At 38.2% G+C, this 18,826-nt stretch overlaps 1 protein-coding gene across 2 annotated transcripts in view; it reads right to left on the reverse strand.

The window, feature by feature from the left end:
- Positions 1-5,491: 5,491 nt before the first annotated feature.
- Positions 5,492-18,826, reverse strand: part of rassf3 (Ras association domain family member 3) — a 57,740-nt gene continuing 44,405 nt past the window's right edge. For both annotated transcript variants that reach the window (XM_034863873.1, XM_034863874.1), the window contains 5 exons: positions 12,517-12,624; positions 9,601-9,765; positions 8,361-8,448; positions 6,806-6,921; positions 5,492-6,100 (listed from right to left, as the gene is read on the reverse strand). In XM_034863873.1, coding sequence (XP_034719764.1) covers positions 5,951-6,100; positions 6,806-6,921; positions 8,361-8,448; positions 9,601-9,765; positions 12,517-12,624 — 627 coding nt within the window. In that variant the 3' untranslated portion in view covers positions 5,492-5,950. The remainder of the gene's footprint in view (positions 6,101-6,805; positions 6,922-8,360; positions 8,449-9,600; positions 9,766-12,516; positions 12,625-18,826) is intronic.

The raw sequence follows: 18,826 nt of genomic DNA on the forward strand, positions 1-18,826 counted from the left end.
ATCTGTAAGTAAATCTAATGTTTTTAAATATTTCAATACCTTTCTCTTAGTTCATTTGGGAAAATTTGGAGCTGCAACTAAAATATTAACACCTATTAATCTGCAGATTTTTTTATCTTTAAATATCAGAAAATAGATCACAGTTTCCCAAAGTGAAAGGCTATGTCTTCAAATATCTACTAAATGAATAGACTAATCCTCCAGCTCTTGTCAAATATCTTAAAATAATCTGTATACAGTATCTTAATTCAACCATAGAGTAAGTGCTGGAAGAGGAAAGGACTGAGGGGCAGCAACATAAATAAATCAAAATAAGAATTCAAAAGTTGCAAAATCTGCACACAAAAGAACAACATGAAAACAGTCTTTTGTTTTAATTTCACCTTTATTAGCTGCAGCCTGCCTCGTGTCAAGGAAAGGCCACGTGGGTAAGGATTTCAAGAGAAACCACAAAATACCGACAAAAATAAACCAAATAAACTCAAGTTAACTGCTTCCGTCTGCAGAGATAAGATGTGATGAAACCCTCTGTTCTGCCTACAGCTTTGTGTTTCTTTCAAACTTTAAAAAAAGGCACTGCGGCGGTCAGAGCTTTCAGACCTGAGCGCAAAGGCCAATATTCAACTAAATCTTGCATTAAAATATAGCTTCCAGTGACTTTAGTCGTCAGTAGACAAATTGGTGGATTGAAAAAAAAGAGAATGGGTCTTTATGAACCCTCTTCTTTTTCATCCTTTCTTTCTATTCTAAACACGACAATCATTTTGGATCATGCAGCTCAGGTCTGAGATTAAAACCTGTGAGCTATTTTTGGGTGTAAAACAAACAGTGAACTTTGGGTTTCTGAGCTCAGATGCTTACGAGGACCTCATCATGTGAGATAAACCTCATCATGGGAGATAAACCTGATCTGTTCTCTATATGGTCGATAAAAAAAAACAGCATAATTGGAAACAATTTTGATAAATGGCAGAAGAGCTATACACAGATCTTTGGCATTTGACATTACAGTTTCTGGATGTTCAAACTAGACACAGGTCGCACAACAAAGGACATCTTAAACCCAGAAACTGCTCCGAACTTTAAGCTGATAAGTAGTAGGTAAAGAATTTAGAAGTTGCTGTTTTGTCCGTTTGTAGCAATGGCCGTTCTGGAGCTTTCAATCACGTCAAATGATCATGACATTAGTTTGTTTTCTTAAGTTTCCAAGAATATGGAATATACTTTTAACTTCAGTTTTGGATGAAAAAAAGAGTCAAGTGCACGGTAAAAAATGGAAAGTTCCATTTGAAGATCATGTAAAGTGATCCAAATCTCCAGAACAGCTGCCATCTAAATGTACGATTTATCAAACCACAACAAAGTAATTTATTTTTCTTCTATCAAGTATAATTCCAATTGTCCTTTTACACCACTTAATGCTGATCTGTCAAATTCATATTCACTGACCTCTAAATATTTTTGGGATGCACAAAAAGAGTTTTGTTAAAAAGAAAATCTTAATAAATATCTTTAATTAAAAGGTTTTGGGGCACTCTTGGGACTCCATAAAATCAGACTGATAGACTAAAAAATAAATAGGAATCTTTAATATAGTTTATAAATATGGTTGGCTGTGTCGTTGTTAGACAGTTCAGCCAATCTGTCAAAGAAATCATATCACAATAGCGCTGAAAATGCAACAAAAAAAAATAAGTAAGTAGACTTTGACAGTTAACTATGATAAAAATGTTAGAAAACCAGGAAATACTCACATTTGAGAGGCTGGAATCAGTAAATAAATGCCTATAAAATGTAAGAAAAACAGCAGAAAATGCCGATAATTACTCTCCAGAGCCAACGACAACATAATAGAAACTGGTCCCAAACTCAACGATATTCAGTTTATCAACTTATAAAACAAAAGAGAGAAGCGAATCCTCACATTTGAGAAGCTGGTAGCATGTTTGCCATGGATATTTGCTTGATGAACAATCATTCATCTCATGATCGACTAATTGATTTATTTCCACTAATTGTTGACGTTCCAGACAAAACTGTATGTATAAAAGAAATGATATGAAATAATCAGCATCACGTGGTGTAATGTGACAATTGGTGGTGAAACTAGATACGAGAAACCATCTGAATATTTGTCATGATTGAACAGCCTAGAAATGAAAAAGATATTTCAAACATACCAGGTGTCATAGACAGTCTCAACTCTTCATTCTTTAACACTACTGGCCCATCATAAAGCCTAAATCATATCAGATCTGACAGCATTTGAAAATCATCAATCATTGTCACTCTAAAAAATGTATTTCCAAATGCCGTCTGACCCCGTTTTATGTACGATAACGCGTGCTTTAGGTCGAGCGTGCCCAGTAGTGTGTACAGTAAGCATGGATGTGTACAAAGACACAAACAGGAACACATGCAGGATTCAACAAAACCTTTCACAGTCTACAGCTAAACTCGGAGATACGGAAGCTCATTGACACCAAAATAAAAATAAAAACGTAAAATAATTAAATCTGTCACACTGTACTTCCATTTGTAAACAAAAAAAGAAACAATTATGAGTGGAGCTTAACAAGATTTCTTAAAAATGGATTATAGTGTATATGATGTTAAGATGAAGTCAGAATGTCATGGCGGTAGTTTAAACAGGAGAAAAAAGAGAAACCAAAAACACCGTCTTCCCTGAATTCAAAGTTAAAGTGCCCGAAATGGATTGATACGACCAGCTGACGTTGTTCATCAGACAGACAACAACATGGCTTTAGGATTCATCGACTGTCACGCAGACGTTCGGATCATTTTCAATTATATTACAGGGAAGCAAAAAAAGGCCCAAATAGTTTGAACTGTATAAGCGAGTGAATGGCTAGTTAATGGGAGATTGTTTGAAATATCCAGTTAATTTACACTTGTTAAAATCAAGTTTTATATTCTTGGTCGCCCAAATCTCTTAGTTTCAAATTTTGGTGTCTGATACAGACCAGTTTAAGCAACTTGATTTTATGACTTGACTTTCCTTTTTTAGATCCAGAAAATGACTAATTAAATTTGATCAACTTGAATATCATGCATTTTAAAAGTAGTTTTTTATCTGAATTTGTGAAGCCTAAAATTCAGTTTTTACAGTATATCACTTGAAATTACTGGCTGGGAATGTCTAAGAGGGGAATTAAAACCACATTAGGCATTCAGCTGCTTGTAAGATTCAAATGTTTTGGACCTTTTTTTTATTTGCTTCCACAGCATTAACCCAGTGTTTGATAGTAATATAAACAAAGATTAAAACCCTTTAAATAAAACTCTAAACTATATGTTTTTCCCTTCAGGAGGAAGAGGGCTCTAATATTTTTGCTCCAGGCAACACCACAAAATACCTTTGGTTATGACAAAAAAAATAAATCTATAAGATAGTTTGACACAGAAATGAGAGAACAGTAGCAGGATCTGTCCACTAGGTGGTGGTATTGTACTTCATTCAGTACATGCAGTTCAAACACTGAAGCTATTTACATCTTTAATCCACTAATGATATATTTTTATTTGATTTGTAGTTTGTCCAAATTTTGGTCTTTATGATTTATCTCTGCTTGTCAGTTTTCTCAAATATCTGAATTACTGCTGATTTAAAAAGCAATGAGAAACTGATTTTTCTACAAAACTACAATGAGAAAAAAAGCCTCTTTGGTCTCTAAGCCATAAATGATACATTGCATATATTTAAGACGACATAGCATATATATTTAAGGCAGCTATTTAGTTACTTTGATGAACCATTAAAACCACAAAAACGCATAAACATTTCCATCTTCTTTTACACTTGCTGATGCATATCATTCATTTGTATCCGTAATACTACCATCCTTTCTTTCCTTGTTTCCCTCTCTAATATTTCCTCTTTTTATCCACCAGAGAAAAAGCTGAAACAGCCGGTTGACAAGGAAGTCCAGGCTGTACGTTTTAACTTGAAATAAGAACACAAAAACCCGTTTTTTAAATGAATGCCTGCAGACAGATGGACGGGAGACACAATGCAGCCAGTTTTCTATCCTCCTCTGTTTTCTGCAGCTATCAGCCCTGACAGGCCTCCTTTGCCCTCAGCTGTGGATTACAGGAGATTTCATTAATGCAAAAAGCAAACAAGCAGGTAGTCATGGTGACTTGTTCGAGGAAAATCCAGTCGCTCCCCTACAAGGTCGGGGTCACACTGCTTTTATGGCAGCCTTTCCCATGTCTTCTGTATTTTTTCCTTCCTTCCTCCATCTATTGTTTCTCTTCTACTTCCTCTAAACTACTCAGTCAACTTCCAGAAACCAGTCAATGTCCCTCCTCCCCCCTCTGACCATACGGGGGTCAGGGGTCCCTCCAAACTCTGCTGGTGGTGTCAAAACAAAACCAAAGGCTTCAAATCCGACCAGTTCATCTTCCTCCTCCTCACTTGTCGTCACTCACCAAACAAACAATCTTTCCAACCAAAACTCCATTCCTCCCTGTGCTCCCAACCTTCTGTCTGAAGCTCTCGCTTGTCTTTCTGTGGAACCCTTTCCTTTGAGTAGCACCAGTCACATGGAACCCAACCTCTTGTCTTTCTCTGTACCGCCGTCTGCAACATTCAGTTTCAGGCCAACTACTATGGAATCTGAAATGTGCCAAAAATAACAATATAACAATTATTAATTAAGTATTTAAGATTGCAATATAGTTGTGTATAAAAAACAAAATGAAAGTAAATATATTATTTTAGTTTCTATATTGTATACGTAAATGACTATAAAAGCCGGACTATGATTGATAAAGAAGTCAAGAGATTTGTCACATTTTGATGCTTATTTGCTTCAAAGGTATGTATTGGACGATGGCTAATATACATCCTGAAGAACTATAATGAAAAGTTCCTTCAAAACAAAAAGCCAAATATGACAAACTTGATTCTTCTTTCATAATGGTTAGCTATATTCATTTTAAAAGTCGTGTTGTCCCTGGATACCTTGTCTGTTCTGTTATTGTATTGTTTATTTTGCCATCTTTATGTTCTATTAGAAGAAATAATAAATAAAGCAAAACAATAAAAAAAATTATAATTAAAAACACAATTTGGCACACTTGAGACTCCATACTTGCGTTCAGGCTACTCGTTAGTTTCTCACCTCGGAAACATTTCTTAACTTTCAGGGTAATTAAAGGAAAATGCAAATTTGATGAAGACCTTTACCTCCAGGGTCTTCTCTAAGGGTTCTGGTTCTCCTGTCATGGAGCCACAGCTGATGCTCACCTTGTGTATTTACTTGTAGTCTGGATTAACTATTCTCCGTGTCTGTGTCAACAACCAGATTGGTGCTCCGCCTCTGTACAAAAAAACTTAAAATAAGACTTTTTTTTGTTTCAAGATAACAAAACAATAAAAAGCTTCACCCATATAAATTAAAAAAATATATATATGTACAGACCTTTAAAACAAAAAAAATTAAATAAAACTCTGACTCAACATATGTGGCCTTGAGTCTTTCACAAGCTTAAAAGGATAAAGACGGGAAAGGTAGACGAACCAGATAAATTACGGGACAGCAGGACAGAGTGAGAGAAAAAAGAAGAAGGGAGGGATGGAGGGAGAGAGGATGAATGAATATGGCACATTAAAGTGACTCTCTGGTGGGAGCAGGCAGCAGTTTGAATTCTTGAATCCAGGCTGGATCAAACTCCAGCATCCGGATTTTGTCCGTTCAACCTTTGATTGCCGTCAGTTTATTTTCTGTCTTCTTTCTATCATCCCTCTTTCTGTCTGTATCATCACTTCTTCCAGGCGTCGGATCCTTTCTTCTAATTTTAAGTTCACATCCCTCCATCCATCAAAATTTACACTATTTTTCTCCTCTGAGGTGGTGAAAAAAAAAAAAGAAGCACCTCCTCCATCCTCTAGGGGGCAGTAGTCCTGTCTCATCAGGTTGATCCTCTAAGAGGGCCCTCTGACCTCCCTCTGCGCCTGCAGCAGTCTCTGGCGGTAGGCCTGGTAACGGCGAATCACCGCCTCCTTCTGCTCATCCTCCTCCTTGTCCAGGATCCGCAGGAAGTTCCGCAGCTCGGGGATTGAGAACGCATCCCACTGAAAAGAGGAGCAGAAAACCTGCATTTACTTTGTTTCTTTGGATTAGTGAAGTGTGTTTTTATGGATGGTTCTTGACTGTTTAGTTACTGTTAATGTTGTTGAAGCAAAGGGAGAAAAAGTTGGAGGAAAAGAAAAAGAAAAGGAGGGTGAAGTGGAGACAGAAGAAAAAGGGAATGGGAGGAAGGAGGAGGAAAATAAAGAATGGGTAGAAAACCAGTAAAAGAACAAAAAACATGGAAAGTTTATATAATTTTGACTACCTATCACATAAAGGATGACTACGACACAATTATGGGATAATATATCAAGATTGTGAAATTTGTCTTACTATACATGATTTACATTTAATATATCAAAGCTTTCAGTAAATCAAACCTTTGACTTGTTTTTTTCTTGTCATTATTTTGACCAACCTTTTTTATTTCATCATCACTAAACTTTTCTGTTTTTCTACCTTTTCATGTCAGGCCATAAAAAAGAAGTAAGAGAAATAGAAAAGGAGGGAATGAGAGGGTCACAAGAGATTGGGGAAGAGACTTTAAGTAATGGAAAGAGAAGAAGAGAAGCAGGAAAAAAAGGAGAATAAAGGGAGCACCGACAAAGAGGAGAAGAGAGAGAAATAATAGGAATCCATATTTAGCTGTAAAATGCATTTCAGAAGATGGAGAGATACTGAAGAGGCAGATAGAGGTGTAGTGGTACCATGACTTCGCCCGTCTGTTGTTCTTTCAGTACGAAGCTGAGTGTGTCGCCTTCGGGTCCCGCCACCAGACGAAGAAACAACGGCTGCTCGCCATCCGCCAGCTTACACACATACACTACAGGAAACACACACACACACAGATTAATATAGGCAGTACATTACGTGCGGTCCTTTAAGCCACATGCATGCAGGCACCACTGTGGTTGCTGGCGTTGCATTTTGCACTGTGTGTGCATGTAAACAGGCATGGCAGAGGATGAAAGGATGGGTGCGGCACTTTAGGACCACAGTCATTTACAAAAACAGAGAGTAAAGAGAGAGGGCTCCATGTTGTTAGACCGAACCGGCAGTACAGCCAACAGAGACCAACAACACTGGACTTTTAGGGCTGGTACCGATATTGATAATTAAAGTTTTAAAGCGATATGAGAGTAGATATAAGAGTGGGGTCAGTCGTCTCATTGAACTCTCAGCAAGAAAAGATGTAAGCATATTTTCAGATAAGAAGATTGATACCACATGGTTAAATATGTTGGTGCATAAACACTGGAAACAGTGGAGGGAAAACAGCTAGCCCGGCTGTTTTATGCAATTTTAAAGCTCAGTAAATAACACGTTGAACTCCAGGAAGTCACTGCACCTGATCCAAGAAATAGTCCAGTCCATAATCCCCAATTTTTACATGTTGGTTTTTGTATAAATTAAACATCTATTCTTTTAAGAGACCAAAGCCACTGATCCAGGCAACTGTTATCTCAAACTGGTCTTAGAACAAACAGAGTGTATATTTCCTTTTTTTCCTTCAGGCAGATATTCTACCTCAACCGGAGTCAGTTTGTTTTGTCCTGAATCTAAAGGCCATTTCTACCTTTCTACACCAATGTTCAGCCAACACTTCTAATGAAAGAGCAGCACCAGAACCCAGCAACTTGTTTTAATTACTCGTATGAAAGCTTTTGTCTGGGGACTTTATATGTGAGCTCATGTACACACGAAGTCTACACATACATTTGTTGTCAGACGCCTGTCTAGACACTGTCATTTATTAGAAGTCTTTCTGTATGTCTCCAGTAATGAGGTAAAAAAACGGAGCAGAAGGTTATACAGTATGAGAGCAGTAAACAGAAAAAAACCCAAACCTCTATAAAAGTTTGGGGGTAAAATGTTTCACAGACTTCAAAGAGGATATAAAAACAAGTCGCACAAATTAAATAAGTGTACAAGGTCTTGCTTTAAAGTATAGGCCACATACAGTCTTTTCTTTTCTTGGAGACATTAAACATAATATTTGAAACCCAGCGATCCTGCAACAGCTGTTAATTCACAGAGTGTGTGAGTGTGTGTGTGTGTGTGTATTCCTGGTGGGCTTTTGATAGTGGGGAGAGCCCAACAGAAGGGCGAGGCATTCAGAAATACACACTGAAGCCTGAGTTGACATATTTAAGTGCCAAAGCATCTGAAACTGAGCTTGGGGCATGAAACACTGTCTCCAGCATACACACACACGTGCACACACACACGTGCACACACACACACACAAGGCTTCCGTCTTACCCTGCTCCTCCCTGCGATAGCGTTTGTACAGGGCAAATTTGGCCGGGTTGTCCGCGACCGTGAACTTGCTCAGCAGGGCGACAATCACCTAAAAACAAACACACACACACACACACACACACACACACACACAGACACACACACACACTTAGTTAGCTGACAGTTAAAACCTGAATCTGGTTTAACAAGCTCTACCAATTTTGAATTACTTGTATTTATCTATAGTGATCTGATAGAGGCTGATAGGTAATATTACTGTTAACTTAAAGAAATGATTATTTAAAGCAGCCAAAAACATATTTTATCAATCGACTTCTTGCTCTGAGCAATAAGGTCCGACATGAACACACTACTCACTCTTCTGTTTTTTTGGCAGGGCTAACTTTGTTAGAAAAAAGGTCAAACGTTTCTTAATTTTGAAAGTGTTTAAAAAATAATTCAACATTTGCTAAACAATACATAACATTTCTCAAGTTCAACTTTATACCAACAATTGTTGTAAAATCTAACATTTGAGGTTTATCCAATCATTAATCAACACTCACATCTAGCTAGCTTATCCAATATGAATACTTTTATTTGAGTTTTGATACAAATAAGGGAAAATAACTAGGCACATGCAAACAACAAAATAACTTAAAGCATTTTGTCTATGCATCTGAGTGCACTATAATTTTATTATATCATATCAGAACACCTTGGAGTTCATTGTTGTCCTGTTTACTACGGCGGGTTTGTGGTCAATTTAGTGTCAAATTACTGTTGATCTGGTTACCTGCAGTTCAATGTACATTGAGCAATGATTTAGACTGAGCTTCAATAGAACCTTTTTTAACAATAAGTACACATAGTTTACATGTGGTTTCTTGTCTTTTTTAAAAATGTATTTACATTTTCTATATTTACTTTATCTATTTTATTTCAAGTCTGTTGACCTTGTTGTGATTTGATGCCTGCTACAGATCCGATTCCCCTTTGGGAGAATAAAGTGAAAGTTGAAGCTGTGTTTTCAGACAAGGTTTTAATGCCATTTTAATGGCCTTAGCTTTTGCGAGTGAAAAATATACGTTTCACCTTGAATATGTCTTATGTTAACACCTGCCGGCCAACTCAGTGCAGATTTAATAAAAACATCAACATCAGCCGGCGTCTGTCGAATCCTGACTTCAACCTGTATGTCATCATATCCTAATTATGTTGTGTTGACGCGTGTGCATGTGTGCGTGTGTGTGTTAGCCACCTGTTGGACTGTGTTAATGGAGCTGATGTGGAGGGTGTTGGTGGCTCCTGTGGGCAGATAGAAGGCCTCCTCCCCCCGTGCTCCTCTCTGACCCCCCCGCACCGTCACCGGCCTCCTCAGATCCATCTGGACCTTGATGAAACCAGTATACACACCAGTAGGATTCTGTGAGAGGCACAGAGAGAGAGAGAGAGAGAGAGAGAGAGAGAGAGAGAGAGAGAGAGAGAGATGTTACTATTATAAAAAATTGAACAAGCTCTTTTGGCCATACTGTACACATTTTAATTTGAGATGTATGTACAATTTTGACATTGACTTGTTTATGTAATTGATTTGGTATTCCATGTCTTTTTATCTAATTTTTCATTGTTTTTAATATGTTGTGTTAAATGTTTTTGCAGCGAGGGCTGTCACCCACTGATTTAAAACTTGACTTACAGATAGAAAGTGATGAAAATGTTAAAGCAGTGTATACACAGCAACTAATGATTGCTTTTATGATCTATTCATCTGCCACTTAGTTTCTCAATCAGCAGGTTACTCTTTTTGTCTATACACTGACAGGAAATAGTGAGAAATTCTGGTTATAAACTTTTTGAAAGGTTGATCTTCTCACCTGACAAAAAAACATTAAACAGTGAAAGTTTCTTGAAAAAACAAGACTTCTGACTAAAAAGTAGTATATGTAAGTAAAATGCCTTCAAATCAGAATGGCACCTAAATACAATCACAATCAAATTAGGCAAACTGAAGTGAACTAAAACCACAAAATCATGGTGTATTCATACACAGTTCTATGTGTTACATGATCTCCCCAGAAGAGACCACTTCACCCAGTGTGTCCTGCAGGACAGATGGTCCCAGACAGAGGAGGAGCATCTTAATCTCATTAGTCCATATGGGGCCTGGAGGACTGGGCGTGCATACGTATGCACTGTAAGTGTGTGAAGGTCTTAAGCTGACAAACGAGATCAGAAGGAACAGAAGTCAAAAGAAACAAGCTGAAACAAGACAGGGTGACAAAGGGAGACATGCAGTTTCACCGATGAAGTGATAAGAAAGAAGGAAAGACAGAATTAGAAAGAAAGGGGTAAAGACTCCATGTCTGCATGCTTTACATAGTGATACTATCGGCTCTAACAGGTGTCGAGCAGCAGGTTTCAGGCTTATCACTGCTCTTTCTTCATTTTTTTTACCCAACTACCTGCTGACTCGCTCATTTATTTACCCCACACCTGAGCTAATTCAAGTTTGAAACAAGTTGCAAAATATCTTCTTGTCATGAATTTATTTCTCTGGTTTTACTGACTTCCCCACAAACAATTCAAATCCCCCAACTTTCCCTGTATACAAAAATTACACAATACCCCATAGCTGATGTGTCTGTTGCCTTGTGTACCATCATTTTAAAAAGAATCCACATTTTTGGCCAGGTTGGATCAGTAGTAGAGCAGGTCCACATGTACTGTACTTCGAGGTCTAAGCCTCAATGCAGAGGTCCATGGTTTGAATCTTCCAGCATGTCCTCCCCCTCTCTCTCACCTTTCTTAACTAACTGTTCTGTCAAAAATTAAAAAGAAGCCCAAAAAAAAGTATCTACGTTTTCTTATCTGGTAGATAACCCACAACACAAGTCCTCTGCTTCGCCACGAATACTTCAACACTGCAATGATGTGTCATGGTTTAGAATACAACTACAGACACCGTTCACACTGCTAGGGGAAACAGCGTGGGTGAGAACAATAGCAGGAATAACATCACCCCACTCTGATGTGACTGCTGAGGAATGCTGCCTTAAAAGCCAGCAGGACTCTGAAGGGTTTGGACATCGTAGCTGCAATTTATATTAACAGCTTTTTTTTCCTTCTTTTTAGTATAGGCATTTAATTACAGTAAGGCGTTAGGCATATTTATTCAGGAACACACAAGATTACTACAAAGACTTGAGATGAAAAGGTTGTGACTGGTTTAATCATTTAACAAACAGCTGTTCTGTAGATTTTTCGATAATATCACACAAATATTTCTCACCAGATCCAGTTTGCCCAATTCAATTAAGTTTCCATTTATTAATGGACTTCGTAGCGAGATTTTCAGTTTCCAGGGTCAAGAAAGAACTTTGAAAGAATTTTTTTTTTTTTTTCTTTTTTTTAGTGGCAACATGGGCAATTTATTCCAGCAGGTCCAGTTTAGTGTTTAAAAAAATAACTATTGTTGTCATCTGGTTTCATGGATTAATTCCCATTACTGAAGAGGACGCTAAATTGGTAGATAATCTGTAACTTTAGGCGCAATGACGGAATCGATGGTCCATCTATTAAGTGTGTGTTTCTGGTGTAGGTGTGGAATTGGTGGATAAACAAACTCCTTGCTTTGGGGACTCTATATCTAACATATTTACTAAAACATATCAGCAACGGTTGAAGTAACTAAGTAGATTTACGTACCAAGTACTGTAATTGAATTCAATTTGAACATTCTTGGATTTTACGCAAGTACTTTCATTTTCAGGTATTTCAGGTATAATTGTGCGTTGAGTATCCTTGATGACCATGCAACATTTTCACATAAGTTACAGTGTCGTCATCCCTATAGTGAAGACCATTCTTCCTTGGCCCCAACACAAGACAAACAAACACATATAAAGCAACATTCATATTGTTACGGTTTATCAGAGGAATGACTGAATTCCGTGAGTGAAACAACGCTGAGTGTGACGGCTGCTCCGGCACTGTGTTAATGTCATATAGTAGTCTAATGGTAACGGCAGCTGCATCCAGAATATCTACAGGATCCAGAGTCCGCCTTGTCCCACAGTTCATCTGTTTTTAAAGAAGAAACAAAGAAACTAGCTCCAAGCCAAATACATACAACTCCCTGAGTCAGCCAGTGTGTGTGTGAGTGTGTGTTACTCACAAGTGTCATTTTAAGGTGGTCTTTGGTCAGCATGTTGTACTGCTCGATCTTCTGTCTGATTTCCTCCCTGCTGAACTCTGTACGCAATTCTCTCTCCTTCTCCACATCCTGACAAATAAGAGAGAAAGAGGGGGGGAGAACAAAAGGAAACATGTCAAGATAAGTAACAAGTTAACTAAGATCATTAAAACAATACTATCTCTGATTAGACAATAGAAACACGACACATGGACGAGTGTACAAGTAGAGTTCTTCTTTTCCAAATCAATCATTTTTTTATTTATTTTTGTATATCTTCTTTATGTTGTTTAAAAGGGCTTTAGGGTAAAATGGAGCGTTGTGCCATTTTTTCATGTGACCCAGCCTACTCATATTATGATAAGGAGTAGAGATGACTTAATAAGTGCTTTGAGAATCAAGCATAACAAACTGTTCAATTCTCACATTTTCTGGTGTCTTCACATTAGTGTACCTTTTATCAAAGCATTGTGGCAAGACTGTATTACCAACCAGTATATCTCCTCCTTTTCCCCAAAAGTCATCTCAGACTTGGACTCAATGTGTAATAAAGGCTCTCACTGCTGGAGGGTGTATACTTGACAAAAACACTTGTCTAATCAGCATGGTTCCCATGCTGTGTGACTGACTTTTAACTTAAAGAGCCGGTCCACTGACCTTAGAGCCAATTAAAAAGGTAACACAGACGCATGTTTTCTCAAACATAAACAACTTTAAATCGGTTACATTGTTGGAGTAAAACTTAAAGATACCATGACATGGTGCCTTTTGGATGTTCTTACAGTATATGTGCCTTAGTGGTCCCCTAATACTGTATCTGAAGTCTCTTTTATATAGACCTTAGTGGTCCCCTAATACTGTATCTGAAGTCTCTTTTATATGGACCTTAGTGGTCCCCTAATACTGTATCTGAAGTCTATTTTATATAGACCTTAGTGGTCCCCTAATAATGTATCTGAAGTCTCTTTTCCCAAAATTCAGCCTTGGTGCAGAATTACAGACACTAGAGCCAGTCCCACAATGAGCTTTCCTTAGGACGTACCATTTCTGTGTCTGTAGCTATTGAGGAGTCGAAGGTGGGGGGTGGGGGGCTGGGGGTGTGGCCTTGACCAACTGCCACTTTACTCGTTTGAAAGCCATGATGTCTCTCTCTCATGGGTGGGCCAAATTCTCTGGGTGGGCAAAGCAGAGAAAGGGGAGGTAACCTTGCCCCTTCTGACCTCATAAAGAGCAAGATTCTAGATCGGCTCATCTGAGCTTTAATTTTCTCAAAGGCAGAGCAGGATACACAAGGCTCGGTTTACACCTATCGCCATTTCTATCCACTGGGGGACAATAGGCAGGCTGGGGGAACGCATATTAATGTTGAAAATAAACTCCTAAAAGTGAAATGATTATGCCATGGGACCTTTAAAATGGTTCTGATGATCCTGATGAAATGTGAACGATAAAGGATCAAGGTTGCTTTTATTGTATCCCGAAAAAGATACATTTCTCTTGGATTAAAAATCTGTTACAAAAAGACATTTCTTATATAAAATCACACGAACACACGGATTTTGTTGTGTCAACAAACAATACAGGCCGTGAAGCTACAGCCACTTAAAAGTTAATTTGATTTTAAGCCTTAAAACAAGTGATGATCTCCATGTATAAAACGGGATGCGACAGCTCTAAAGTCTGTCCTGATGCTTTGTATCTTCTGTCTGTATGTGTGTGCCAATGCAGTCTTCAGACTGAAATTAAATCTCCAGTGTAGTGTGTGCTTACATGGGCATAGTACAGACCTCCTCTATGTCTAATAAAAACACACACTCACAATCCAGAGAGGCTTTGAAGGCACACACACCCTTATATGGAAAACACACACTGCTCGAAAGACAAGGTGCCAATGCAATGCAACACACATGCACACAAGTTTCTAACAATGTAATGCCAGTAGGTTTGCGAGCTGAAGGGAATTATTCACAACATTAAAAATGTTTGGGTTGGATTAAAAGAGAATTTTGATGATCCCTCTGCATTAGGTGAAACTACAGAACTGCTGACATGTGATGTTGAAACTGGATGTTTATTGTCGATTACAAGAAAAGTATCTTCTTTGTATTCAATTGGAATATTCCAATAGGATCATTAGGCTAGATTCGGCATCCAGAAATACGTTGTTCTGTAGAAATTGGCACCGTTTTGGTGTCAAATTATTAAGTTAGTACACCAACAACTAGCTGATAAATCAGTAGATCAATGCTGATTAACAGAAAAATCACATTTATTGTGGATTAATGCCGAACATTTGCTGGTTTCAGCCTCTCAAAAGTCTGCATTTGCTTTTATATGCATGCTAACTAAATATCTTTGGGTTTTGGTTGGTCGTTTGGACAAAACAAGCATTTTAAAGTAGGGAGAGGCCGATTATCGGGTCATTTGTTTGGCAGTCTGCAGATGATCAGCGTTTTATTTGCCTGATTACCAATAAAGTGAATTAATTAAAAAGTGTGCTACTTTGGCTTGGCTACAGCTCTGCGTCTGTCCCTCTGCTTCGGTTTCTCTCACCACTGAGTCAGATTTACTCTAATGATTTAATCAATTTGGGCTTTGGGAAATTATTTTCTCAGTTAAATCAGCCTGAGATGTGATTAATGATTATTGTAGAATAATATAACACAGAATACTAATATCTAAATAAAAAGTATATACATTTTGCAGAATGGTCAGGAGGGTTGGGCACCGAATTCAATTATTTTTTTTTACTGCTTTACCAAGCGGTAAATCTCATCAGCGTCAGAGGGCCAAAAAGCATGCAGCATGCTTCTACTAAGATCTAACAATGTCTGTGATTGGCTAACCTTACACGTCGTAGAGGCCGGCAGGAAAAACTCTACGTTATGCACAGAGAAAGGCTCACTTAGTAGGAGTTGTAAAATAAATTAAAACATTGGTGCCGTAATGTGTACTGTGTAATTCCTTTTTAATTAAAATGTATTTTGGTTGGTCAAGAACCAGTATCCAAGTGGGTGTCTGTCAGGTTGACAGACACAGACACGACTCATCAGGATTAAAAGGAGAACACACAGAGACAGTGGACCGTATCAAACCTGCTCCACCGCATGCACAAAGACACAAATAACATGACACAACGCCATGAATCTGAGGATATCAGATTCCTTAAATGGTTCTAAAAACCTCTATTTAACTATCATGACGTTAAGTTTGGACCCTCCCCCCCAATCCGTATTTAAGTCACTTTAAGTCCCTGCCGGGTCAAATGAGTCAAAGCTTACTATTACCAGGAAGTGACAGGTAATGAGATTATCTGTCATCTTACCATCCACAGAAAGGAAAACTGTTACAATAAAAAAATTAAAAAACGTTCTTCCTGATATGAGCGCTTCTGATACAGACCCATGGTGATGTTACTGGCCCATGTAAATATCATTCTAGTCCTCAGTTCCGGATAGAGAGGCTTAAGAGGAACTGGGAGGGTGTTAGCGACCTAATCTAAACAAACAAGAGAAGCAGAGCACAGCGGAGCTACAACACAATGAGGTCATGGTCCTATTTAGGAGCACAGTGAATCCTCCCACTGAAGCTGGAGGATCAACACTGGACGGAGGGGAGAAAGGAGGCCAGAGGGAGAAGACAAAGACGGACAGTAGCTATGTTTCAATAAAAAAGAAGAACAATGAAGATGATTTGCACCAGAAAAGACGTTTTTTTCTTCCTCACTTAAAGTGTAACTCTCGCCAAAATGCAACCTAGGGTTTGTTTAAAAGCATAATTGAGTGGCCGGGTTGGTTCAGCGGGTAGAGCAGGCACACATCCATTATACTTTGAGGTTTATGCCTTGATGCAGACGTCCAGGATTCGAATCCGACCTGTGACAACTTCCTTTATGTCTCCCCCTCGCTCTCCCCTTTTTCACCTAAATGTCCTATCAAATAAAGGCGGAAAATAAAAATATCTTTAAAAAAAAAAAAGAAAATCTAAAAAAAAAAAAAAAAACATAAATAGGACAGAAACTCCACTTTTAAGATTGACCGTATTCTCGTTTTTGCGTCAAATGGCCTTTTGTATGGGAGTGCTAGGGGCTCTACTATGATTGGATCCAAATCACTATTTTTAAAAACCTAAAAGGCTCGACACAACATGAGAATCTGCTCCAAGTATCTCCAGGGGCTCTACACATGAACCCCAGCATTGAGAACATTGAGAAAGACTTCGAACAACCCACTTCAGCTGTTGTTGTTTACGCTCTTCTCCATCTCACCAGTCCAAAAGAGTGTGTGTACACAAATAATGTTCTCAATGCTGGAGTTCATGTGTAGCGCCCATGGTGATAGTTGGAGCAGAGTCTCATGTTGTGTCGACCTTCTTTGGGTTTTAAAAATAGTGATTTTGATGTGATCATAGTAGAGCCCCTAGCACTCCCTTTTGACCCAAAAACGAGAATACGGTCATCTTAAAAGTGGCGTTTCTGTCCTAATTATGCTTTTAAACAAAAGTGTGACTCAGGTACATTCACAAAAAGACCCTAGGTTGTATTTTGGCGAGAGTTACTCTTTAACAATGTTTTCCCTAGGTTTGTGGTAGACTTAGGTGCATATATTTGGCGTTGGGTTTATGACTCCTAATTAAAAACACATGCAATCTTACTCCATTTTGGACTATTATTCTCACCATATCCCTGTCTAAAATGTTGGAAAAGCTGGAGCAGATCATAAGTAAATAACACTCAAAACACTCTCAACACTCCTGACTGCTGTTTAACAATAGCCCAGAGTTTATCTTCATGTGTGTATGAGACAGTTATGGCTCTTTTTTTCCTTCAAACTTTGATCACACACACCTGCAAATTGCTGCCTTTGTTAAACACTGTCACACTCGTCTGCATCCACTGTCTGTAAATAGATGACATCACCATGTAAGTGTGTGTGCGTGCAGATATAACACGCTTACCTCGGCTAAATAGCGCCTAAAGCAGTGGAGTGTTTATGTGCGTGTTATAAGCAGACTAAACCGTGGTTTGGCTGTGCTAACTAAATCTAACCTACATTTTAAAAAACGGACAAGAGAGACATTTTATTTCTGTCCCTGTGTTTACTTGCCAAAGAGAAACAACACCAACAGGAGTTTCTACTGGTTATATCATACTGGTCCTGCCAGTCTGACGTGTTCCTCTAACTATTCACGTGTGTACGCTTTTGACAAAATCTTTGTTTAAGAATTATTTCCTGATACTTTCTTTAAAAAAGTTTTTTCAAGGTTACCTTGGATTTACTTTGGCAGTAAATAAAGAAAAAAGAGATATATTTCTGAGATTGCTTTTTCATTTTATTTAGCTAGCTGTAAGTTAAAGCAAAAGTACTTTTTTTCTCATTTACTTTCTTTATCAGTTATTTAGTCCCTCAGTGTGGTCATTAAAACAGAAATAGTGATATATAATAAGTTAAGCCATGCAAGCATTTAAACATTGTCTTAGTTTTGCTAATTTGGCATGAAATTGCAAGTAATTATCTAAAACACTATTTTACTATTTTACATACTTGTTTCACTTTTTTGTTTTGCTTTTGTTTTTAGAAAACTAGGGAATGATTGAAATTTACGGACCTGTTAAATAAAGTGTTCCTTAAGTAAAACCTTCAATAGAGCCTTTCTGAAAAATTGTATCATACAATCTCTGGTGAGACTTAATCAATGTTTGTCTAAATCGATATAATGTCCATTTGTCTACTCTCCTCACCCTCAGCCTCCCTCTCTATGCAACTTCCTGTTGAGTCGCTGGGGGGGAAGTCGAGATCGGCCACACCTTTCCTCCCAGCATTCCTGCACTAATGGGTACACACGCATGCATGTGCAACGCCACGTTAATGTGCAGTACAAGTGGAAGTGCTCACACCTTTCCTCTATAACAAGACAATCCTCAGCTAACGATCAGAAACAAGTTCTCTTACTTCCTTTTTTCCGATTGCTAAAAAACGACAGTGGTCACAACTGAAGCTCCACGTGCTAACCACAGTCTGCACTACCAACAGTCACCTGAACTAAACAATTCACATCAGCTGCACAACTCAGCCCAAGCAACACAACTCTTAACACACGTCTCAAAACAGGCTCAGTGCACCACACACTATGCCCAATCCTCACTGAGATAACACACACACACACACACACACTGTCACTCAGAACACACAGTTAGAAACACTAGCATCAAACACCAAAACAGAAAATACTAACTTTTCATCTTTACAGTTTGAATAATTTGAGTGACGTTATTTGAAGCAATATTTTCTTC

The sequence above is a fragment of the Etheostoma cragini genome, chromosome 23, assembly GCF_013103735.1.
Source record: "Etheostoma cragini isolate CJK2018 chromosome 23, CSU_Ecrag_1.0, whole genome shotgun sequence".
Lineage (NCBI taxonomy): Eukaryota > Metazoa > Chordata > Actinopteri > Perciformes > Percidae > Etheostoma > Etheostoma cragini.